Source organism: Meles meles, chromosome 4 (genome assembly GCF_922984935.1).
Source record: "Meles meles chromosome 4, mMelMel3.1 paternal haplotype, whole genome shotgun sequence".
NCBI lineage: Eukaryota > Metazoa > Chordata > Mammalia > Carnivora > Mustelidae > Meles > Meles meles.
This window is the reverse complement of record NC_060069.1, coordinates 86298126-86323948: the sequence shown is the minus strand read 5'-3', so window position 1 is coordinate 86323948 and position 25823 is coordinate 86298126. Positions and strand designations below refer to the sequence as shown.

Below are 25823 nucleotides of genomic sequence, written 5' to 3'. Positions count from 1 at the left end.
TTGCATTCCCATTGTCAGCGCAAGAGTATTCCCCTTTCTCCACATCCTTGCCAACACCTATTCTTTCTTGTGTTGTTGATTATAGCCATTCTGACAGGTGTGAGGTGATATCTCATTGTGGTTTTGATTTGTGTTTCCCTGATGATGAGTGATGTTGAGCATCTTTTCATGTGTCTGTTGGCCATCTGTATGTCATCTTTAGTAAAATGTCTATTGAAATGGATGGTTGGAGTTAATGTCGTGTGATAGAACAAAGGGAAATGGTCCATGACAATAGCCACTTTCTCAGCCCTGACTCTTGAGTTAAGTAATCAAAGATAAAGGCGTCAGAGGCATATAATCTAACCAACTACTTTTATAAACTAGTGATGACTTTATAAGCTTATGAACTCTACCAAAAGGAATTGAACCTAAGAATCTAATCTTACCATATATGCATTGTTTTTAGAGAATGACCAGAATTTAAGTATAATAATGCAGACATTTTAACTTATTCTTGGTTTTCAAAAATATGGTGGAAAGTTAAATTTCATATTTCACTTAGTAGTTTTTCACATGTATTGACATTAGTCTTCTTTCCTAGAAGAAAATTTTTCCCAGCTCTTTGCAAACTAAATTTTAAAAATTCTTACTTGATATCAGAAATGATTTTTTTTTCAAAATTTTATTTATTTATTCATTTAATCAGAAATGATTTTTTTTTCAAGATTTTATTTATTTATTTATTTCAAGATTTATTTATTTATTCAGAGAGAGAGACAGAGGGAGAAGCAGGCTCTCACTGAGCAGGGAGTCTGATACGGGACTCGATCCCAGGACCGCGGAATCATGACCTGAGCCGAAGGCAGATGCTTAACCATCTGGGCCATCCAGGTGCCCCAGAAGTGAATTTTGATAGGCACAGTATCTCTCTTACCCTTTTACTCACTCTTCTTTAGTTTTCTATTATGAAAGTACCAAACTGCATATTATTAGAATAAACAGGCTTCTTAGGAGTAGGATCTAAACAGTTTCTTTCTATTTATTAAAGTGCTTGCTCAGTAATGAGTTTTCACATGGAAGGTTAGAAGTTAATATTTGTTGAACTGGAATGTACAAAAAGTACAACTAACATGCTTTAAAAAGAAAAACTGACTCCAGTTCTATGCTCTCCAAAACTCTCAGGCAAATATTTCTAGACACGAGGATGTAGGAGTGATACCGTGTTTCATGTCCCCCTAGGATGCTTTGGTATTCAGAGCATTTTACCCAAAACTCTGAGTAAGAGTTGTGGCCGTGGGGCTTTGTGTATTCCACTGGGAACTCTATAAGGAAGAAATAGAAGTTCTGTCTTGCAGCTAATAAAGCCTTAAATAACCTTTTTCCCCTCTCTTGTAAAAATGTATGTCTTGTCATAATTACAAAAGCAGAGTAGTTCTTTGACTACTTCATTTATTTAGCATGTGCCATAAAGCAGGTCTTATGCCGGGGGCACAAACAGAACAGTGAACAAAGAAATCTCTGGTACAATCTAATGGGAGATAGTATAATATACTGTTACAGCAGGAGTACATACCATGTGTTGTGCAACTAATCCAGTCTTCTGGGTTGGGAGAGAATTTTCCAAAAGGCCTAAACGATAAGTAGGGTCAGCCAGGCAACCTGAAGTTGTTCTAGCACACACAAAGGCCAGAAAACAAGTATATGGCACCTGAGGGGAAATAGTAGTTTCAGAATCAGAGGTCTGATTACATTGAGAGCAATATCCCTTTGAGTTTTGCTTAGGAATTTGTCACAGAGCTGAACTGATCTGATTATAAATAAATCTCTGCAGGGCTTATCTGGTAACATTATCCATTACATGTACTTGATCATACATACTCATTAGAGTTTTTGGAGGACATCATCAAAGTGAAACTTCAAAAACCTTAAATTAGACGGGCCCTCTCACATTTCTAAACCATTCATATAGTGGCACATCCCAAAATATCCAAAAGTTTGGAATGCTTGTAGGCTGATACAGAAACCTCCTGTGTTTCTCTGCTAAAATCATTCCATTTCTTTTCATATATAGGATTATTTTCTATTTTATTATTTTATTTATTAATTTATCATTTATTAGTATTTTATTATTATGTTACTTTAACTCCAAATTTTAGACCTAACAAAGTGTTCCCTATGATGATTGCATGGTAAAATCCTTTTGGGTGTCTCCTTATATTGTGATTTTCTTTTCTTTTTTTTTTTTTTTTTAAAGCTGTATTGTATCTTTCTGTTATGGGACAATGTGTGGCTACTTCATGAGACTTTCAATTCAGATCATTTATATAAAATGTAGTATAAAAGATAAAATCATATTTTGGTTTCTGCATTTTATATACCAAGACTGTGTTGGTTGAAGTACTTTAATGTTTTCGTTTTAGAAAATTGAATTTTTGAAAATGTTTCCTGCAGGAAGCAAGAAATGAGAAGAGTCCAGATTTGGCACCTACTCCTTCCCCACAGAGCACACCACGAAATACTGTCTCACAATCAACCTCTGGAGACCCTGAAATAGACAAAAAAATCAAGAACCTAAAGAAGGTGAGACACTTAAGTAAAAACCAGATGTGTTTATTGAAAGAAATCCATGAGAATATATAAAGATAGGCATCTAAGAAGTTTGTAGCAGTTCTGATTATTGCTTTCTCTCTATGAAATTCTATAATCTGGGAACTGATTTTAGTTCTAGTCACAAATGTCTGATAGCTATTATTAGTTTTTATTATTGATTCTTGGAGTAATAAGAAATGTACATTTGGGGCGCCTGGGTGGCTCAGTGGGTTAAGCCGCTGCCTTCGGCTCAGGTCATGATCTCAGGGTCCTGGGATCGAGTCCCGCATCGGGCTCTCTGCTCAGCAGCGAGCCTGCTTCCCTCTCTCTCTTTCTGCCTGCCTCTCTGTCTACTTGTGATCTCTCTCTGTCAAATAAATAAATAAAATCTTTAAAAAAAAAAAAAAAAGAAATGTACCTTTGTACAGAAGTATGCTGAACAGTTTTATACTTAGTATTTCATCAGACATTTGTGAGATAGGTAGGAACAGATGTTTATCCCAGTTTTGAAGATGAAGAAACAGAGACAAAAAGAAGTTTATTAATTTGTCATATTGCAGCCAGTTTGTGATGATGGCCCTGGGGTAAAACCAGGTTTCTAGAGCCTTCCCAGGCTGCATTACAAAATATCTCTTAAAGCCAAAGACATTGTCTGGGTACAATGAAGTGCTGGAAGAAGTGGTAAAGTTGGTGATATATTTACATACTTATACATGTACATATAATGCAATACGTACTTGAGAGCTTAAAAATTTTTTTGCCAAATCCCATGTTCTTAACATATCCAATTTTACATATAAGTTAAAAAAGAAAAAATTTTGCCTTAGCATTTTAACAGACTATCCTTGATCCAAAGGTAAGATAATTGATTCTTCTTACGCATTTTTCCCATCCATGTGATTGCGTTGTTACTAAGAAAATTTGCATTCTGAAATTACTTATTCTTCCTTCCTCTTGACTCATAATATATTTGATATTTGCAGAAACTGAAAGCAATCGAACAACTGAAAGAACAAGCAGCAGCTGGGAAACAGCTAGAAAAAAATCAGGTCATTTTTACATGTTTCATTTATGCTTGTAATTACTACCATTCTTCTTTTTATTATAAACAATTGTTTAATCAAGTGGGAGAGCTTATAATTGAAAAACTTATTTTGAAAACATATGCCGTATATTTGGTAAAATGTTTTTATATTTAGAAAAGGATAGGGGAAGATAGGATGTAGATCATGGTGAATGAGAGAATCACTATTCCCAAGAGGTATACTAAGGCCATTGCTATTAAAAATAAAGGCAATTTATTAAAATAGATAAACATAAGATTCTCTTTCCTTCCTATATCTCAGGTTATACTGCCCTGTTTGCTCTTTTCTTGCCTTTTGAGGGAAGCCCAAGTGTTGAATGGAAAATTTCTTGGACCCTCAATGTTACAATAAGACAGCATCTGTCCTTTGCCCCCTTGATTCATACCAGGAAACAAATTAGAGCTTGTTTTCCCTGTATTTTTAAATCTGTATTTTCCAGTAGATTGTTAAAGTATCAGAAATACTCTTTTTATTAACTTTTCTCCTTTGCTGTTTTGGCTATATATCCAGTAATTATTTTATTTCATTTCCTATTTAATAACTTTGTTGTTTTTAACTTTTCTAGTTGGAGAAAATTCAAAAAGAGAAAGCCCTTATCCAGGAGTTGGAAGATTTGGAATTGGGCGTTTAAAGATTCACAGAAAGCAAGTTGTTACCAGGAATCAGTGCAAACACATTTTCTCTTAAACCCATTGGTGGACATGAAATATCCATGTGCCCACATTTAATGTTCATCTATAATTTTAACCATTTATCCAAGATTCTGCATTTGTGTGAAATTATTTAATAATGTCTGTTAAATTGATTTTTACAACCTGCATCCTTTACCATGTCAACACATGATACAGAAAAAAACTACATGAATTTTTTAATAAGTTTGACAGATTGAAAGACAATGTCATTGGTTTTTTATTAGGGGACAGTATTTACCATACATGTGAATAAAAACATTTAAATTTAATCATTGGCTTTGTTATAAGTTCCTAAGTTAACAAGTCCTTTATTAATTAATAACACAAGTTTGGGAAATTTTTCCTTTGAATGTATAAAATGGCTTTTTTTAATCCTAAAGAATTATTATATTGTCCAAATTTTAAATTAAAGCCTTAAAAATCGGATTGTGCTAAACATATTAAATTGATTATGTTATTTGTAGTATTTGAAATAGTTTTTCTGCTTAGTTCTAAAGTAAATATCGACTTTAAAAACAGGAAATAGTAAAACATTTTATTTTGATATTTCAGATAATAGATCTAGTGATTCAAGGATGAAGTAAATATTTTTGAAACATGAACTATGATTAATTTGCTGTACTCGAGTCTTGATTATTTTGATTGTTTATTCATATGGTGAAAAAAGATGTAATGATAATTCAAGACACTTACCTATGAAAATGAATTTATAGTGTCTATTACAATTAATTTTTTTAATCAGGTTTACATTTGAAGTCACTTTTTTTTTTTAAAGATTTTATTTATTTATTTGACAGACAGAGATCACAAGTAGGCAGAGAGGCAGGCAGAGAGAGAGAGGAGGGAACAGGTTCCCTGCCAAGCAGAGAGCCCGATGTGGGGCTCGATCCCAGAACCCCGGGATCAGGACCTGCACCGAAGGCAGAGGCTTTAACCCACTGAGCCACCCAGGCGCCCCTGAAGTCACTTTTTTAAAAGTTTGATTAATTTAACTAATCTGTACACTCAGCTTGGGGCTTGAAATCATGACCTTGAGATCAAGAGTCACACACTTTCCTGACTGAGTCAACCAGGTACCGTAACATTTGAAACTGCTTTTATTTCATTTGCATTAATACAGGTTTTCATTTTCCAGAGGTAATCTTTAAACTGATAGGTAAAAGAATAAAGAAACAGCTTGAGAGACAAGAATAGACGACTGAGTTTACTGATATCCCAGAGTTTCTACTAAGATTTGGTAATTCATTAGTTTTGAGTGGTATTTTGACACAGAGGGATAGTCCAAGATGGTGGAGGAATAGGAGACTTAGTTTTCATCTGGTCCCAGGAATTCAGCTACATAGCTATCAAATCATTCTGAATACCTGTGAACACAACCAAAGATCTAAGAAAATAGCTGCAACTATGCAAATGGAAAAGTGACTACGTTCTGCAAGGTACAAGGTGCAGACAAGTGAATCTGAGGCAATAAATGGGAAGATAAACCGTGGGGAGAAGGAGCCTCTGTCAGCAGCCCCGGCAAGTGATAATAGCAGCAGAGCACAAAATCAGAACTTTTAAAAGTCTGCTCCAGGGGTATCTGGGTGTCACAGTCGTTTAAGCATCTGCCTTCGGCTCAGGTCATGATCCTGGGGTCCTGGGATCGAGCCCCATGTTGGGCTCTTTGCTTAGCAGGGAGTCTGGTTCTCCCTCTGCCCATTGTGTCCCCCTACCCTACCCTCTGCTCATGCTCTCTCTTTCTCTGTCAAATATATAAATAAGACAAAAAGTCTGCTCCAGTGAGAAATGTCTCTGCCTGAAAGGTGCTCAGGTGGTAGAGTGGGGCAGAATTCTAGGTGGGACAGCATGGTCTCAGGATCCTTGGGGTCACAGGAAGGGGGAGGTGCCCACATGGCAGAATTCCCAGGCATTGGAGCAGGGAAGCTGGCTGCAATCAGCAAGCCCAGGAGTGGGTTCTCAGCTCAGGGTTGCCATAAACTAGGAACTGTGGCACAGTTGGGTGACCACTCTCCAAGCAGGGGCCCAGCAAGCGGCAGAACTGTGGCAAAACTGTCTCCCTACCTCCCGTGGGAGGAGCTGCATGGGTGGGCACCGTAGGAGTCTACAGGATTTGGAGACTAGAAACCGGATCATGTGCCTGAGATAGAAATGCTTGCTCACAGGCTGGGTGAGCACACTGTGGATGGAGACCAGGGAGACAGGCGTGATTGCAGTTTTCATTTTTACATGTACATTCTATGCTTTTATTGTATTTTATTTTTCTACATATATAAGTTTTTCTTACTTTACAATTTTGGGATCTAGTTTTCTAACAAACAGACCAAAATACACACAAGACCCAGTTCTGGTCTGTTTACCTGATTATATTCCTTTTTTTTTTTCCTTTCAGGTCCCTTCTGATTTGTTTAGTGTATATTTCTCGGGGGTCATTGTTGCCATTTTAGTATTTTTGTTCTCTTGTTCATCTCTTCTCTGAACAGAATGACAAGATGGGAAAACTCACTTCAAATAAGAGAAGAAGCAGTACTGACTGCCCAGGACCTAATCATTATGGATATAAGTAAGATGTCAGAACTAGAGTTCAGAATAATGATTTTAAAGATACTAGCTAGGCTTGAAGAAAACATAGAAGACACAAGAATCCCTTTCTGGAGAAATGAACTAAAATCTAATCAAGTCGAAATAAGGGCTATTAATGAGATGCAATAAAAAATGAAGGCTCTAGATGTTAGGATAAATGAGACAGAAGAGAGAACTAGTAGATATAGATTAGTATATATAGAAGACAGAAGTGATGGAGAGTAAAGCTGAGAGAGATAAACAACTACTGTATCACAAGAGGAGAATTCGAGGGATAAGTGATCCATAAAGCAAAAACAATATTAGAATAATTGGGATATCAGAAGAAGAGGGGAGGTGGGCAGAAGGTATACTGGAGCAAATTATAGCAGAGAACTTACCTAATCTGGGGAGGGAAACAGCTATCCAAGTCCAGAGAACCCCTCTCAAAATCAAAAATTGGTCACACCCTGACATAGAATAGTGAAACTTTGAGATCAAAGAGATAAAGAGTAAATCCTGAGAGCCGCTCAGGACAAGAGGTCTATAACCTACAAGGACAGAAATATTAGACTGGCAGCAGACCTATCCACAGAGACCTGGCAGGCCAGAAAGTACTGGCATGATGTATTCAGGGTGCTAAATGAGAAAAATATGCAGTCAAGAATACTTGACCCAACTAGGATGTCGTTCAAAATAGGAGAGAGAAAAAGCTTCCAGCACAAACAGAAACTAAAAGAATTTGATCACCAAACCAGCCCTATAAGAAATATTAAAAGGGATCCTTTAAGCAAAGAGAGAGCCCAAAAGTAATTGACCAGAAAGGAACAGAGACAATACACAGTAACAGTCACCTTGAATGCAATACAATGGCACTAATTCATATCTTTTAATAGTTACTCTGAAAGTAAATGGTTACTTTTACTAAAAATGGATATATGCTAAAATCCCCCAATCAAAAGACACAGGGTATCAGGTTGGATAAAAAAGCAAGGCCCACCAATATGCTATCTACAAGAGATTCATTTTAGACCCAGAGACACCTCCAGATTGAAAGTGAGGGGTTGGAAAACCATTTATCATGCTAATGAACATCAAAAGAAAGCTGGGGTAGCTATCCTTGTATCAGACAAATTAGATTTTAAACCAAAGACTAGTTAAAGATAAGAAAGGGCAGTATATCATCATTAAAGGGTCTATTCAACAAGATCTAATAATTGTAAATAAGCCCCTAACATGGGAGCAGCCAATTATAAACCAATTAATAACAAAATTAAAGAAATGTTGATAATACAATAATAGTAGGGGACTTTAACACCCCACTCACTGCAGTGGACAGATCATCTAAGCTGAAGATCACAAGGAAACAAGGGCTTTGAATGACACACTGGACCAGATGGACTTCAAAATATATTCAGATCATTCCAAGCTAAAGTAACAGAATACACATTCTCAAGTGCACATGGAACATTCTCCAGAAGAGATCACATACTGGATCACAAATCGGGTCTCTACTGGTACTAAGACATTGGGATCGTTCCCTTCTTATTTCCATTCACGTGCTTTGAAACTGGAACTCAATCACAAGAGGAAATTTGGAAAGAACTTGAATATATGGAGGCTAAAGAGCATCCTACTAAATGAATATGTCAACCAGAAAACTAAAGAAGAATTTTAAAAATTTATGGTAACATGAAAATGAAAACACAACTGTTCAAAGTCTTTGAGATGCAGCAAAAGTGGTCCTAAGAGGGAAGTATATAGCAATACAAGCCTTTTTCAAGAAATAAGAAAGGTCTTAAATACACAACCTAGCCCTACACCTAAAGGAGCTGGAGAAAAAAACAGCAAATAAAGCCAACACCCAGCAGGAGAAGGGAATTAAAGATTAGAACAGAAATTAATAAAATAGAAATCAAAAGAACTAGAACAGATCAATGGAACTAAGACTTGGTTCTTTGAAAGAGTAAGATTGATAAGCCCCTCGCCAGACTTATCCAAAAAAAAAAAAAGGACCCAAATAAATAAAGTCATGAATGACAAAGGAGAGATCACAACCAACACATAGGAAATATAAGAACATATGAGCATCTATATGCAACAAATTAGGCAATCTGAAAGAAATGGATGCAGTCTAGAGACACATAAACTACCAAAACTGAACCAGGAAGGAATAGAAAACCTGAACAGAACGAATAGCAAGCAAGGAAATCGAATCAGTAATCAAAAATCTCCCAAAAAATGAGTCCAGGGCTGATGGCTTCCCAGGGGGAATTCTACCGAGTATTTTAAAAAGAATACCTATTCTTCTGAAACTGTTTCAAAAAAATAGAAATGGAAGGAAAACTTATGAACTCTTTCTATGTGGCCAGCATTATCTCAATCCTCAAATCAGACAAAGACCCAACCAAAAAGAATTACAGATCAATATCCCTAATGAACATGGATACAAAAATTCTCACCAAGGTACTGGCCAATAGGATCCAACAGTACATTAAAAGGATTATTCACCATGACCAAGTGGGATTTATTCCTGGGCTGCAAGGGTGATTCAACATCCGCATATCAATCAGTGTGATACGGTACATTAATAAAAGAAAGGACAGGGGCACCTGGGTGGCTCAGTGGGTTAAAGCCTCTGCCTTCGGCTCAGGTCATGATCCCAGGGTCCTGGGATCAAGCCCAGCATCAGGCTCCCTGCTCAGGGGGAGCCTGGTTCCCCCGCTCTCTCTCGGTCTGCCTCTCTACCTACTTGTGATCTCTGTCTGTCAAATAAATAAAATCTTTAAAAAATTTTTTTTTAATTTTTAAAAATTTTTTTAAAAAAGGACAAGAAGCATATGATCCTCTCAATAGATGCAGGAAAAGCATTTGACAAAGTACGGCATCCTTTCTTGATTAAAACTCTTCCAGTGTAGGGATAGAGGGAACATACTTCAATATCGTAAAAACCACATACAGAAAACCCACAGTGAATATCATTCTCAGTGGGGGAAAATTGAGAGCTTTTCCCCTAAGGTCAGAAACATGGCAGGGTTGTTCACGATCACAACTTGTTCAACGTAGTACTGGAAGTCCTAGCCTCAGCAATCAGACAACCAAAAGAAAGAAAGCCATCCAAATTGGCAAAGAAGTCAAATTCTCACTCTGCCGATGATGTGATGCTCTATGTGAAAAATCAAGAAGACTCCACCCCAAAATTGCTAGAACTCATACAGGAATTCAAAGTGGCAAGTTATAAAAAATCAATGCACAGAATTTAGTTGCATTTCTATACACTAACAATGAGACAGAAGAAAGAGAAATTAAGGAACTGATCCTATTTACAGTAGCACCCAAAATCATAAGATACCTAGGAATAAACCTAACCAAAGAGGTAAAGGATCTGAACTTAGAAAACTATACAACACTCATGAAAGAAGATGAGGAAGACACAAAGAAATGGAAAAACGTTCCATGCTCATTAATTGGTATATGTGCTGCCGAAGCAAGCACCCATGCTCATTAATTGGAAGAACAAATATTGTTTAAATGTCTATGCTACCTAGAGCAATCTATATATTCAGTGCAATCGCTATCAAAATGCTTCTTTCACAAAGCTGGAACATAATCCTACAATTTGTATGGAACCAGAGAAGACCGCAAATATCCAAAGGAATGTTTAAAAAGAAAACCAAAGCTGGTGGCATCATGATTCCGGACTTCAAGCCTATTATAAAGCTGTAATCATCAAGACAGTATGGTACTGGTATAAAAATAGACACATAGATCAATGGGATGGAATAGAGAGCCCAGAAATGGACCCTCAACCCTGTGGTCAACCAATCTTCAACAAAGCAGGAAAGAATGTCCAGTGGTAAAAAGTCTCTATCAACAGACTCTGTCAGGAAAATTGGACAGCCACATGCAGAAGAATGAAATTTCCTTACACCACACACAAAAATAGACTCAAAATGGATGAAAGACTTCAATGTGAGACAGGAATTCACTGAATTCTAGAGAACACAGGCAGTCTCCTCTGTGACCTCAACTGCAGCAACTTCTTGCTAGACACGTCTCCAAAAGCAAGGGAAACAAAGGCAAAAATGAGCTATTTGTCAAGATAAAAAGCTTTTGCACAGTAAAGGAAACAGTTGACTAAACCAAAATACAACCAACAGAATGGGAAAAGATATATGCAAATGTCTAAGGAGATAAAGGGTTAGTATCCAAAATCTATAAAGAAACCCAATACCTGAAGAACAAATAATACAATCAAGAAATGGGCAGAAGATATGCAAATGGTCAGCAGACACACGAAAATGTGTTCCACATCACTCGGCATCAGAGAAGTACAATCAAAACCACAATGAAATACCACATCACACTGGTCAGAATGGCTAAAATTAACAAGTCAGGAAATGACATGTTGGCAAGGATGCAAAGAGAGGGGAACTCTCTTACACTGTTGGTAGGAATGGAAGCTGGTGCAGCATGGAGTTTCCTCAAAAAGTTGAAAATAGAGCTGCACTATTAGGGATTTACCCCAGAGATACAAATATAATGATCTGAAGGGGCACCTGCACCCCAATGTTTATAGCAGCAATGTCCAACAATAGCCAAACTATGGAAGGAGCCCAGATGTCCACTTGACAAATGAACGGATAAAGAAGATGTGTATATATAGACACACACAAGGAAATACTACCGAGACACAAAAAATGAAATCTTGCCACTTGTAACCATATGGATGGAACTAGAGGGTATTATGCTAAGCGAAATAAGTCAATCAGAGAAAGACAATTATTGTATGACCTCACTGATTGATATGTGGAATTTAAGAAACAAAACCAGAGGCTCATAGGGGAAGAGAGAAAAAAAGAAAATAAGGCAAAATCAGAGAGGCAGGTAAACCATAATGGACTCTTAATCATAGTAAACATACTGATGGTTGCTGGAGGGGAGAAGGGTGCGCGGACGGGGTAACTGGATGATGGACATTAAAGAGGACATGTGATCTAAGAAGCACTGAGTATTATATAGGAAACTAATAATACATTATACGTCAATTGAATTTAAATTTTAAAAAATGAATGAAAAAAACAAAATAGAAAAATTGTGGAATTTTAAATGTTTTGTGTGTAGGGTATATATGTGTGGGGGTGGATGGAAGTGTGTGTACATGTACACACATGTAATTGCTTTCAATATCAATTCATTTCTGATGATAGAAACTTAAGCAGATAGATTACTTTTACAATGTATTACCTTAAAAATTATTTTACTGGGTTATCTGTGTGGCTCAATTGGTTACGTGTCTGCCTTCAGCTCAGGTCATGATTTCAGGTCCTGGGATTGAGCCCGGCATGAGGCTCCCTGCTCAGTGGGGAGTCTGCTTCTCCCTTTGCCTCTACACCCTGACTTGTGCTCTCTCTTTCTCACTCATTCTCTCTCAAGTAAATAATAAAATCTTTTTAAAAAATTGTTTTTTAATAAAATATTAAATCGTACATCCTGAGATAGTATAATTATTTTTTGGCCTGGCAGCCTAACAATTTTTAAAAAATTAATTATGCACTTATAGCAAGAATTTACAGTAAACATTATCTTTAAAATGTTTATCTCAAAGATAGTACCGTTGACTTTTGTTTTAGTCAAATGCATTTATATTTTTCCAGGCTAACTGCTCCTACCAAAATTCCTCAGCTCATATTTTTAGAATTGTCTGTATTTCTGTAATCATTTAATCTATTCAACTCTTTAAAAAAAATGTTTTCCTTTCTGAGCACATGTCAATATAAAAATCACTGATTTCTTTGACTACGTATTTTTTTATTTTAAACATATTATTCTCTTGGAGTAAGAGTGTGGTGATAGAAAAAAGAGGATAAAGTGATGAAAGTATGCTTGAGATTGAAATTTTAAATACGTTGCTATATTCATTATAAAGGAAAATCTATAAATCCCAGATTCTCATAAAAATCTCCCTTGCTCTTTATCTGATATGTCGTTTGCAAATATCTTCTCCCATTCTGTCAGTTGTCTTTTGGTTTTGTTAACTGTTTCCTTTGCTGTGCAAAAGCTTTTGATCTTGATGAAATCCCAACAGTTCATTTTTGCCCTTGCTTCCCTTGCCTTTGCCGTTGTTCCTAGGAAGATGTTGCTACGGCTGAGGTCGAAGAGGTTGCTGCCTGCATTCTCCTCAAGGATTTTGATGGATTCCTTTCTCACATTGAGGTCCTTCAACCATTTGGAGTCTATTTTTGTGTGTGGTGTAAGGAAGTGGTCCAATTTCATTTTTCTGCATGTGGCTGTCCAATTTTCCCAGCACCATTTATTGAAGAGGCTGTCTTTTTTCCATTGGACATTCTTTCCTGCTTTGTCGAAGATTAGTTGACCATAGAGTTGACACTTATCTCAAAAACGTTTTTGGTATTTATCAGAGTCATCTCTAAGGACATTATAATCTTGAGGAGAGGCACTTAAGTAGACACAAAGGCTCTCCTTATCTTTTATGAGTTAAGCAAGCTTCCCAGTGAGGGAAGAAAAAAAGACCAAAACCCAACTCTACTGTTCGAAAAAAAAAGGAATTCTTTTCTTAGGAAAGAAAAAAGAGATGATCATTTGTGTCAAAATGCTATGTGTGGGGCACCTGAATGGCTCAGTGGGTTAAAGCTTCTGCCTTTGGCTCAGGTTCAGGGTCCTGAGATCAAGCCCTGCATCGGGCTCTCTGCTTAGTGGGGAGCCTGCTTCCTCCTCTCTCTCTCTGCCTGCTTGTGATCTCTGTCTGTCAAATAAATAAATAAATAAATAAATAAATAAATAAATAAATAAATCTTTTTTTAAAATGCTATGTATGTTGCCAAAAAATAAGATACTGAATATTTTCAAACTAACACTGACGTTTCCATGGGTACATTTAAGCATGTAAACTTAACAGAAAAAGTTTGATGAGATTGTACACTAAACAGGTGACATTGACTAGGGTAGAGGGTGATCAAAAGGAACGTTAGCCTTATTTGTTATGATTAATTCTTTTATATAAGAAAGATTATAGTTTTGTACAGTTTAAAAATCATCAACTGAGATGACTTCAGAATAAGAAATTGTCTTCTTGCAGTTCAGTATATGACTACCATACACCTTTCATTTCTAAGATTACTCAGTGTTACGGAGATTGGGTGGAATTCATTTACTCTTCGGTATATATCTCCTGATGTCTGAAGTAGCATGAGAGGAAAGTAAATGTTTGTAAAAATGTGTGATGTTTAGAACAGTGACATTTGTTATGTTATCCTTAATAGGATGGAATACCATGCAGCCTTTTTAAAAAATGGTGCTGTAGAGCAGAGCTTAGCAGCAACAGCCCTTGGGCTACATTCTGTGTAGCACAGTGTAGTTTTTGCATTTTTTAAAAAAAGATTTTATGTATTTGTCAGAGAAAGAAAGAGTACAAGCCGGGGGAGAAGTAGGCTTCCTGCTTAGCAGGGAGCCCAACGTGGGACTGGATACCAGACAGACACTTAACTGACTGAGCCACCCAAGGGGGCCTAGTTTTTGCATCTTTAAATGTTTGAGAAATCAAAAGATTATCTGGTGACACATGAAAATATATGAAATTCAGCTTTCTGTGTCTTTAAAGTTTATTGGAAGACAGCCATACCTGCTTTCATGCTACAACTGCAGTTGAGTAGTCACAACAGACTATGTGGCTTGCAAAGTCTAACACATTTCTTCTCTAGCCCTTTACAGACAAAGTTTGCTAACTTCCACTTTACAAGAGTACAAACTAACATTAAAATAATCATAATACAGTATATCATTGTTTTGTTTCTTATATTACCCACTATATAAATGCCCAGAAGTGGAATTGCTGGGTCACATCATATTTAAAAATTTAAATGTTCTCAGGGTGCCTCGGTGGCTCAGTCGGTTAAACATCTGCCTTCCCCTCAGATGATGGTCTCAGGGTCCTGGAATCGAGCCCCATGTCAGGCTTCCTATTCAGCAAGGAGTCTGTTTCTCCTCTCTCTGTGCTTTCTCTCCCTCTCTCTCTCTCTCTCCCTCACTCTCTCTCAAAAAAATGAATAAAATCCTTTTTAAAAATGTAAATGTTCCCTTTATTGTTTTTTCCCTCACCAACCTCACCTGTTTGGGGGTTTTATTTGATCTGTTTTGATATTGGGTACTGCTGTCACTCTGAGACCATACCAAAGTATGATTGAGTTACTTGAGTGAATCTCATGAATGACTGCAAACTGGTATATTAACAACTAAACCTTTTTCTTTAAGAAATAAGACAACGGGCCAGATTGATTTTGATAAAGATTGAGCCATTTAAGCCTTTATTGTTCAAAAGGTTAATGAAAAGGAGTTTATGGGCCACCAACCCGCTTCAGATAAACTGCTACATTCCTTTTTTGAATGAAATACTTCCAGAATTTATATCCCTTGGCAAGTAAAAGTTAATATGCATAAATTCCAAAAGAAATTTTACACCAGAAAGTCTGTGAAACATGAAAAAAAAGAAGATGTTGGGTTTTCCAAAAGTAAATCGTAAGGTAAGCATTTTAATCTTGGCTCCTTAGCTGTGTCCCTATAGGTACAATCCATTGACAGCCATAGTCCTGCTGAGACTGTGTGTAACCCCATCACACAAGGGCTCAGCCACAGGCCCCAGCAGTGTTACACCTCTACGGGGACCTCTCAGGGGCAGCTGTGTGGTCAGTGAGGTTAGGAGTCAGGCATGGAAACGCTACTGCCATTTGGGGGACCTATTTACAGTGAAAGCTTAATGAAACCTCTCTGGGGCTCAACCAGCTCCTATCTTCACCTCATCTTTTTCTTGGCATGTTGTTGAGATGATCGGTTAGCCCATTAGTATGACTCTATCTACTTTCTGTTTTCTAGAGTTTTTGCAGTTTCTAGCCTACTGCCTTCATCCCAGCATTACCATAGGTGTATTGCTTGTACCACCACTTTCCTGGCATTTCTCTGAGATCCCGAGACAGGACAGAGCCAAATCCATGTCCTATTTTTGCTCTCTTAAATCAGGAGTCAGAAAAGTGCACTTCTAAAAGTGTTTATAACATATAGAATCATATTTTAAGTGAATTTGAAAATTCAAAGCCTTTTGTTTTACCTAAACAATTCCTGATATGGCCACGAGAGGGCTCCAAAATCAGAGCGTTGTATAAGGAAATTAAAGAATTAGAAATTTTATAACATAAACCGAAAAATATGCTCGCTCACTTAAAAGTTGCCAGTCTAATAGGCTGGTTTGCTGTTTTTTCTTTTTTTTCATTGCCGAGTTCCTTGAATTAACCTTCTTTATCCCCTTGCCATCAGACTTATTTCTACTTTTCTCCTGATTCTGTCAGGTATCTATTGGCTGCAAATGAATCATGTCCCAAGAGGTTGCTTATAGGTCAAATATTTACAAAATGGAATATGTTTTCCTAGAGAGGTAATAATGTAACTAGTTATTGGTGCTGAGGTGAGCCCATGAAGTATTAAATGGAAGAACTATGTATACATTTTTTTTTAAGATTTTATTTATTTGAGGGTCGCCTGGGTGGGTCAGTGGGTTAAGCCTCTGCCTTCGGCTCAGGTCATGATCCCAGGGTCCTGGGATGGAGCCCCGCATCGGGGTCTCTGCTCAGCAGGGAGCCTGCTTCCTCCTCTCTCTCTGCCTGCCTCTCTGCCTACTTGTGATCTCTCTCTCTGTCAAATAAATAAATAAATAAATCTTAAAAAAAAAAAAAAGATTTTATTTATTTCAGAGAGAGAGGGAGAGAGAGAGAGAACAAGCTGGAGGGAGGGGCAGAGGGAGAGGGAAAAGCAGACTCTCCTGCTGAGCAAGGAGTCTGATGTGGGACTTGATCCCAGGACCCTGAGATCATGACCTGAGCTGCAGGCAAATGCTTAACTGAGCCACCCAGGCACCCTACATTTTTTTAAGGCAATTTAAAAATTAATTTTTAAAAACTAGCACCAGAATAAGAAATATATACAAATAGAATGACAATTCCTTTAGAAATTTTGAATGCTACTTTAAAAATATATATATTTAAATGAAGAAAAATAATTTTTAGGATATTACTAAGGGTGATTTTGGTCATTTTTGTGTGCTTTAGATACTTGTTCTTTACTGTATACATACAAACATATCTTCTCTTTTCCCTGATACAAGTTTTCACTATTCTTTAATTACAACTGAGGTCATTTGGTATTTACAAATGAAGGAAAGAAAGGAGATTCCTTTTCCTAAGATCACTAAGCAAGAAATGGAAGCAGCCAGGAAACAAAAATGAATTACAGACAAAAAGATACACAGGAGATGCACAGAGGAAGACGGAAAGCAGGAGAAGTGAAGGAAAGACATTGGAATTGTGTCAGAGTCGTCACACTTACGCAACCTCTCAGTTGCTTATTTGAGCCGGGAAAGAATGGAGGGACGGTGAGCACACTTGGAAGAGAAAATAGATACTATGTAACCCCGAGTTAGTTGCAGATCAAGCATGATGTGACTTGGGAATACCTTCAGAAATCTCTTAGGAATTTAGTTCTTTTTTGGAGAAAACGGAGCTGTATTTTTAGCATCCTAAAAGACTAGCAAAGCAGAGTTGCTTACATTTCCACTGAGGCAAAATTACTCCTAGGCACAGTTTTGTTTTCCATGTTCAGTTGAAGCTAAACAAGTCAAGTCCTAGAATTGTGATATCGCCAGAGAGAATCTTTTATTGTGCCCAGCCTGTTTTTTTGTTTCTGTTTTTGCCTCCCTCCCCACATCCTTTGACATCTGGCACCCACTTAAGGAACCTGAAGTCCCTGGCTTGTGCTTCCTCCCCCAAGCCCCTAATTGATTGAAATCTTATGTTTGGACCATAAAACCTAGGCAGACGTTGCATTTGAACACTGGCAGAGAAAGACTTTCTCAAGGAATTTAGATAGTTTGGTAATGATGACGGTAGGGACGTGATACACCTTGGGCGTAGAAGTAATGGCCCCAGTGCAAAATAAAAATGTGGAGTTTCCTTGTTCAAAAAGAAGAATTTTAAGATGGTGATGGCAAAGTTAATAAGCTGAGTACAGAGCCCCTACCCCCTTTTTAAAAGTGAATTCTATCCCCAAGGTGGGACAAACTCATGACCTCAAGATCAAGAGCCACATGCTCTACTGACTGAGCCAGCCAATCAGCAGGCTCTTCTAAGCACTGAGTCCTCGAAATGGACTCACAGCCATGAAGCTAGCCTTGTGTAGAAGCTACTGGAATTTCATCTGATGTAAAGTCTACTTAGTTTATGGACATCCTCCCTCTCCCCGGAGGAGGAAGTGATAGTGCCTGACCCTAACAAGACTGTTATGGTATTGGGTTGGCAGCTGCTAAGGAAAGGAGGATTTTTTTTTTTAACTTTTTTAAGAGTAGTTTTAGGTTCACAGCAAAACTGAGCTGCAGGTACAGAGATTTCTCATATATCCCCTGCCTCCACACATGCATAGCCTCCTCCATTGTCAACATCCCCACCAGAGTTGTACATTTGTTACAATTGATGAGTACATTGACACATCACCCCCACCCGAAGTCCATAGTTCACACGTCATAATATACAACACTCTTGACATATGTTCTATGGATTTGGACAAATGTTTAATGACAGGTATCCATCATAGTATCCTACAGAACAATTTCACCGTCCTCAAAGTCCTCTGCTCTACCTATTCATCTCCCCACTCCCACCATTGACAACTGCTGATCTTACTGTCTTACTTTTGCCTTTTCCAGAATGCCATTTAGTTGGAATCATACAGTATGCAGTCTCTTCAGATTGGCTTCATTCCCTCAGTAATATGCATTTAACATTCTTTCGTGGCTTGATAGTGCTGAATAATATTCCACTGTCTGGATGTACAACAGTTTATTTATCCATTCACCTACTAAAGGACATCTTGGCTATCTCCAAGTTTTGGCAATTGTGAATAAAGTTGCTATAAACATTACTGTGGTTTTTGTATGGACAGGAGTTTGATTCTAGGCCTTCTATCTAGGCCTCATGATGTCACCCCTTCAGGAAGTCTGAGGTCTGGCCTTGATTCTGAGCTTGCTGGCCAGGGTCTTTCCCTCTTTCTAATGGCCTCCCAGACATTGATAGTCTACCGTCTGAACTTCCACATAATGTCTGTCTGTATTTCTAGGCTTAAGACTTGAAGGTGGGAATGACAGCAGTTAGAAAATCTAAGCCAGGCTTACGCAAAGAAAAGATACATGGCTCTAAGAGCTCTGGCTTTGCAAGCAAGAGAAATGGACTCTAACTTATGGGGAAGAGCATAGAGGCAAAATATGTTGCAACTCACAGATTCAAATGAAAAGACACAGAACGTGGTCCTGGAGATGAGAGGAAGCTGAGTAGTTTGGAGTCTAGCACTGTCCTCGGAGTTCTTTTGTCAGAATTAATCAACTTCGGTAGTTTTGGCTTTGGACATTGGCACAGCTCTGGCTGGGAAGGCTTTTGGACATCATAATTGACAACACTGTGTGCAGGGAGTCAAGCTGGTCCCCGGAAGAGAGACTAAAGTACTTTTAATTACCAGAAGAAGAGGAGTCAATATTGGGAAGCATTTCAACAACATATATCTACTTTATTAATACTGAAATGAAGAAGCTCCCACAAGATAACTTGCTAATCAATTAAATTTTGTACATGGTACTTTATTTCTTACTTTTGATCTTGAAATGGATACATTTGCTTCAAATATTGGTTTTCGGGCGTCTGGGTGGCTCAGTGGGTTAAAACCTCTGCCTTCGGCTCAGGTCATCATCCCCAGGTCCTGGGATCGAGCCCTGCATCAGGCTCTCTGCTCAGCAGGTAGCCTGCTTCCTCCTCTTTCTCTGCCTGCCTCTCTGCCTACTTGTGATCTCTGTCTGTCAAGTAAATAAATAAAAGCTTTAAAAAAACCCAAATATTGGTTTTCTATACAAGCTATGTTCTCTAGATTTGTTTTTATTTTTATTTTTTAAAAGATTTTATTTTTGCAAGAGAGAGAGAGAGAGAGCGAGCGCGCATGAGTGGGGAGGGGAGACAGATGGAGAAGCAGACTCTCCACTGAGCAGGGAGCCTGATGTGGGACTCGATCCTAGGACCCTGCGATCATGACATGAGCCGAAGGCAGATGTTTAACCAACTGAGCCACCCAAATGCCCTCTAGATATTGTTTTAAAATTCAGTTTTACCTGGTTATATTAATTTGCCTTCCATCCAATGCTTTTAATTGAGGCCTCAAGAATTTGACATATTAACCATATCTGGATGTTCTTTCATAATTTTAGTTACCACTTGCATTTAAATGATTCCTAAGTACATAGGTGTACATTCTTTCTTTCTAGTGCCATATTACCAGTCATTTCCAGCATGAGTTCACATGGATACACAGTCAAAAGTTGAAATTTAACATGTTGACGATAAAATTATCTTCTTTTATTGCTTACCAATTTCCCCATTGCGATTCATTGCAACAAAAGTTCGAGTAACTTCTAGGCTCAGAGCAATTTGCTGGGTTTTCTGGGGATTTGAAGACATAGAGGACCACAGTTTGAATCCCTAAGAGACCTCAAGCCTAATTCACTAGATTTGGCTGCACAATAGAATTGCCTGAAGAAATGTGAACATATGGAAGCCCAGGCCCATGCTAGACCAACTAAATCAGAAAAACAGCTGAGCTAGAGATGTGATTATTGAATTCTCACTGTCTTAGCTTGAGCTCCTATAACAAAAATACCATAGACTAGGTTAAACCATTGACATTTATCTCTCACAGTTCTGGAGGGTGGGAAGTCCAAGATCAAGGTGCTGGTGGACTTGGTTCTTGGTGAGGACCGTCTTCTGGGCTAGCAGCAGGCAGCAGCCATCATACTGGGTGCTCCCATGACCTCTTTTTGTGTGTGCTTGTGGGGAGTCCCACTCTCATGAGCAAATCTAAACCCAGCTCACCTCACCTCCAAATACCATTATATTGGGAGTTAGGACTTCTATATATAAATTTGAGGAGGAACACAAACATTCAGCCCATAATATTCACTCTCTAGACCACCCACTGGCAATCACCAAATTAGCCAGTATTTCCTCTGAAAAAAAAATCTCTCCTTTTCCTTTACATGTAGCATCTCCTAGTCAAACTCTTACTACTTTAAACAAACAGTAACAACTATCACTACCCACAGAACCAGGCTACAAGTTTTACATATATCATTTTATTTGCTCTGATCCTTATTAAAACTGTAGGGAAACTCACGGCCACACAGCTAGCAAGAGAGAGGAGGATCAGACTTCAAAACCAGTGATCATCACCCCTATGCTCTTCTTTCTCCATTCTTTTTTCTAGTCCATCTTGCACTAAAGCCCCCAAATGACCTTCTTGAGAAAGCTGTAGCACTTTTCTTCTCTGCTAAAGAATCTGTAGTACCTGTGACCATCTGCTGAATTTGTTGTTTTTCAGTGCGGCTTTCAAAGCCATCAATCTTCAGACCCTTCCTCATACTGCTAACTGTATTAATTGTATTTGTCAAAGAAACTCCCTCAGGCCAGCTCTGCTGACCTTATGGATGTTGACTATTTCTTTGAATTAGAAGATTAAGAAAATTCATAACTTGAATTTTGGGTCAAACTAGCAGCCTCTGAAAATAAATGGAGTACATTATTATTGTTAATATTTTTGGAGTACATTATTAATACCAACTTATATGTTACTGACTCGTTGGCTCTACATGCAGATCCATTTAATGCCTGCCTCCCTTTTCAGGTATGGCCTGGGAGGCTCCCAATGATGTCTGACTTACGTTTGGTAAGTGAATTCACTCTTATCAAGTGTCACAATTACCCTGCTCACACCACAAGTTTTCTGAAGAATGCTACCTCTGCTTTGCCAGACACTACGCCCCCTGCTGGCACACTTTAGCTACTTCACTGACCACTGGGATCAGTCAGTATCTGGGCACATCCAGCCCATCACAACCCTAATATGCTAGATCCCTTAAGGTGCCATACTTTGTGTCTCTGGATAGGAGAATGTCTCTCTTCTCTTTGCATTATATTCTTTTCTTGGAGAACAGTTGTTGAAAGCTGCACTTCTGGGGTTCCAATGCTTGCCTCATTCTTAGACTTTTAGATCTGTCAATTTTTAGAATTTACTTGGGATGAGGAGGAATTTGAGTGCAGGTCACTGTGCTGGGGCTGCAATCATCTTTTCTCCAGAGACCAGTGCTCTGTTGCTGACTGGGCTCTTGTTCTTTGACCTCTTCTCTTATAATGCATTATTTCCCAGAAGCATTAATTCCATGTTCCCCCAAACCCCACCTAAATATACATCTGTCTGTTTGCCAGTCATGGCCCCACACAATCTGAGCACCGGCTGTGGAAATCTAGGCTTAATGAGATTCTCCACTTACCAACTTTTATACATTTTTTAAAAGATTTATTTATTTATTTATTTAGAGTGAGAGAGCGAGCGAGAGCTAGCGAGCATGGGGGGAGGGGCAAAGGGAGAGGGAGAGTCTCAAGCAGATCCACACTCAGCACAGAGCCCAATGCGGGGCTCCATCTCATGACCCTGAGAGCACGACCTGAGTGGAAACCAAGAGTTGGACACTCAATTAACTGCACTAGCCAGGTACCCTAAGATTTTAAGTAATCTCTACACCCAATGTAGGCCTCAAACTTATAAGCCCAAGATCAAGAGTCACATGTTCTATTCACTGAGCCAGCCACGTGTCCAAACTTCTGCACATCTTATTGGTCCCACTTGAAATATTTTCTTACCCAATCATGACCTTCTTTAAGACCAAGAATCCACCAAGTCTTATTATTAGACTAGTTAGTTTTGTGCCCTAGTTTTGCACTATGCCTGGTGGTTTACAATAAGTATTTTGGGTTAACTTTCTCCATGTTGTATACAACTCCTTTCCTTTAGATGTCTGTTACTTCAATCTTTACCCATACTGTTATCACATTTGTCTTCCAGAGATAGTGCTTTGATAATGCCACCAATCTCTAATGGCTCCCATTTTTTATACGAAAAAAATTCAAACTGCTTAGCCTGGCACTTAAGACTTTTTACCATCTACCCTGCCTACATTCCCATTCTGGTTTCCCATTAATTTCTTACAGAATATAAATAAAAATAATATAGGCAAAGCCCTTAACAGCACCTTGTATATGGTAGACATTTGATAAACAGTATCTTGATAGTGTTTGTTTTCATTTTATCCTCATTGTTAGTTACAAAAATTCCATGGTCACCTGGGGTACAAGGATAAATGACGTTTCCTGCCCTTACCAAACTCAGCTAAGAGCAGAAGTGACTAATATAGTAAAAACTGATTACAATGAAATATGATGACTAAGTAGGGAGGTCAGTTCTCAGTGTTTAAGGGCCACAGTGCAGGGAAGGCTCAGTGAATTTGCCTTGAAGCGTTAGTAGAAAGGTTTAGATTTTTTTTTTTGGAGAGGTTTACACACTTCAGGTAGATTTATTCCAGAAAATATTAAGATATAGCCCCCCCTTTTTAAAAAAAAAGCCTGCATTTTCTAACTATTGATAAAAGATAACTATTGGCATTTGTAAGTTGAACTTTTATCTAGCAACCTTTCTGGACACTGAATTTGTAGGTTCTTTTTGGTTTTCTATGTATATAATTATATTGTTTATAAAGAGTGGAAGTTTTGTTTCTTTGCAGTCCTTACATGTTCTACTTTTTCTTATTATTAAATTTTCAAGGTACAGTGCACAGTTGTACAATTCAGCACAATGCTGAACAGGAGCTGTGAATGTGGGTATATCTGACCTGTTTTTGGTTGAACTGGGAATTTCTTGGGATTCTAATGTTTCAAGTTAAGTATGATATCTGCATTTTTTGTTAGACAACTTTTATCAGGTTAAGAAAATTTCCTTCTAAGTCATTGAGAATTTTATAATAAATGAGTTTATCAAATTCTATGGAAATGATTATATGATGTATCTTCTCTAATCCATTATTGCAAATGATTCCAATAGACTTTTTTTAAAAAAATATTTTATTTATTTATTTCACAGACAGAGATCACAAGTAGGCAGAGAGGCAGGCAGAGAGCCCGACCTGGGACTCGATCCCAGGACCCTGGGACCATGACCTGAGCTGAAGGCAGAGGCCCAACCCACTGAGGCACCCAAGGAGCCCCTCCAATAGATTTCTTAATTTAAAAAAATTCTTGTACTCTTATCCATTTTATCATGATGTATTTCTTTTTTAAAAAATTTTATTTATTATTTATCTGACAGAGATCACAAGTGGGCAGAGAGGCAGGCAGAGAGAGAGGAAGAGAGGAAGGGAAGCAGGCTCACTGCCAAGCAGAGAGCCCAATGTGGGGCTCGATCCCAGAACCCTGGGATCATGACCCGAGCCTAAGGCAGAGGCTTTAACCCACTCAGCCACCCAGGCGCCCCTTGTGATGTGTTTCTTAACACATTAATTTAAATCTATTTCCTTTCTCCTACTGTAAGGTCCCATTGCCACTGACACCAATATAACCACTCACTTGCTTTATCCCACATTACATGCAGCAGTCTTAGAATAATAATACAAACAAAATAGTATCGCCACCAGTGTAATTACTGAAAAAAATTTGATTTTGGTTTTGCAATTCCTTTTGTCCTAAGATATACATAAAGTCTGTATTTGTCACTTAAAGTCTAAGTGAACTGAAATCAACAGCTGTGGAATGTTTTCAGACTCTCATTGCATCCTTAAATAAGAAAAAAATTTTGATCACGTGTTACAATTGAGCTATTAGATATAAGCAACTTTGGGCACACACTTACTGAGACTTTCCTATTCCACTGTTTCTCAAACTCCTATCTGATGTATTTCATAATTGAAATACCTGGCATAAATGATCCAGAATGACCTATATTTATTAATACTAAGACTTTAAAAATTATGATCAAATTTTCCATTGCTACCCCCAAGACTCTTCCCCAAATTATCAAACTGAAGCCCATATACTGTAAGGGTCTTTCTAATACCATCTTTCTGAGACTCCCCTTGGTTCCCAAAGGTGTGTGTTTCCCTTTACTGCAATAAATGATAAAACTTCCCAATTCCTGGTATATTCTTCGTTTTAATTGCTCTAACATAAATTAAAAGACCTATCAATCAATGGCAACGGATTTTATTTTGGTCCTGATTTTAGAAAAATACTTAAGACAGAAAACATTTCAAACTGGTTATGTGGTATCAGAGAATGACTGTGTTTTTTTTAAAGGTGGGATAATGGTTTTGTCAGATTTTTCTTTTCTTCCTCAAAGACTAGTTATTTTCTAGAGATACATATTTAAATACCTACAAGTGAAATAATAGGATGTCTGATATTTGCATCCCTGGAGGAAGAACAGGTTAGAGCTATGCATAGACAATGAAGACTGTCAAAATGCCAGTAATTGTTAAAGGTTGTTAATGAGTAATTATTCTACTCCTCTACATGATCAAAATTTTCCAAAAGTCTCTTTAAAATAATTCACTCTCTAAGAGCAATATTGTAAGATCAAAGCAAGAGCCACAGTACGGCACTCAAAGAGGGACGCTTTAACCGTTGGGAAGGCTTGGGCTTTTTCTTATCTCCCGCACCTGCATCAAGGCTGCTAAATGGGCTCTCCCAAGTGTTTCAGGCAGATTAATGTCTGAATTAAGTGACACTGTATTTAGACCCCGCATGTGCAATGACTAAGGCTTCTCTGACACCCCACCAGCTACTTCATTCCCTCCCCACGCAACTCACTCCATCCCAGTCTCCGCACACATCCAAGATGGTGGGTCAGGACAGCGAAACAGGTCAGCTCTGCCTCCCAGAACGTGCGTTGGCGCCGGCCTGCGCAGGCGCATTTCCGCTTCCCTCCCGACCTTGCCGGA

At 38.1% G+C, this 25823-nt stretch overlaps 1 protein-coding gene and 1 long non-coding RNA gene across 3 annotated transcripts in view; one reads left to right on the top strand and one right to left on the bottom strand.

The window, feature by feature from the left end:
• Positions 1-5132, top strand: part of EIF2A (eukaryotic translation initiation factor 2A) — a 34550-nt gene extending 29418 nt beyond the window's left edge. For both annotated transcript variants that reach the window (XM_046001536.1, XM_046001533.1), the window contains 3 exons: positions 2434-2562; positions 3555-3620; positions 4222-5132. In XM_046001536.1, coding sequence (XP_045857492.1) covers positions 2434-2562; positions 3555-3620; positions 4222-4287 — 261 coding nt within the window. In that variant the 3' untranslated portion in view covers positions 4288-5132. The remainder of the gene's footprint in view (positions 1-2433; positions 2563-3554; positions 3621-4221) is intronic.
• Positions 806-25805, bottom strand: LOC123939730. Its single transcript, XR_006817960.1, has 3 exons — positions 25693-25805; positions 1556-1690; positions 806-942 (listed from the first exon to the last, which is right to left on the bottom strand). It is a non-coding gene; the product is annotated as an uncharacterized LOC123939730 (long non-coding RNA).
• Positions 25806-25823: the final 18 nt, after the last annotated feature.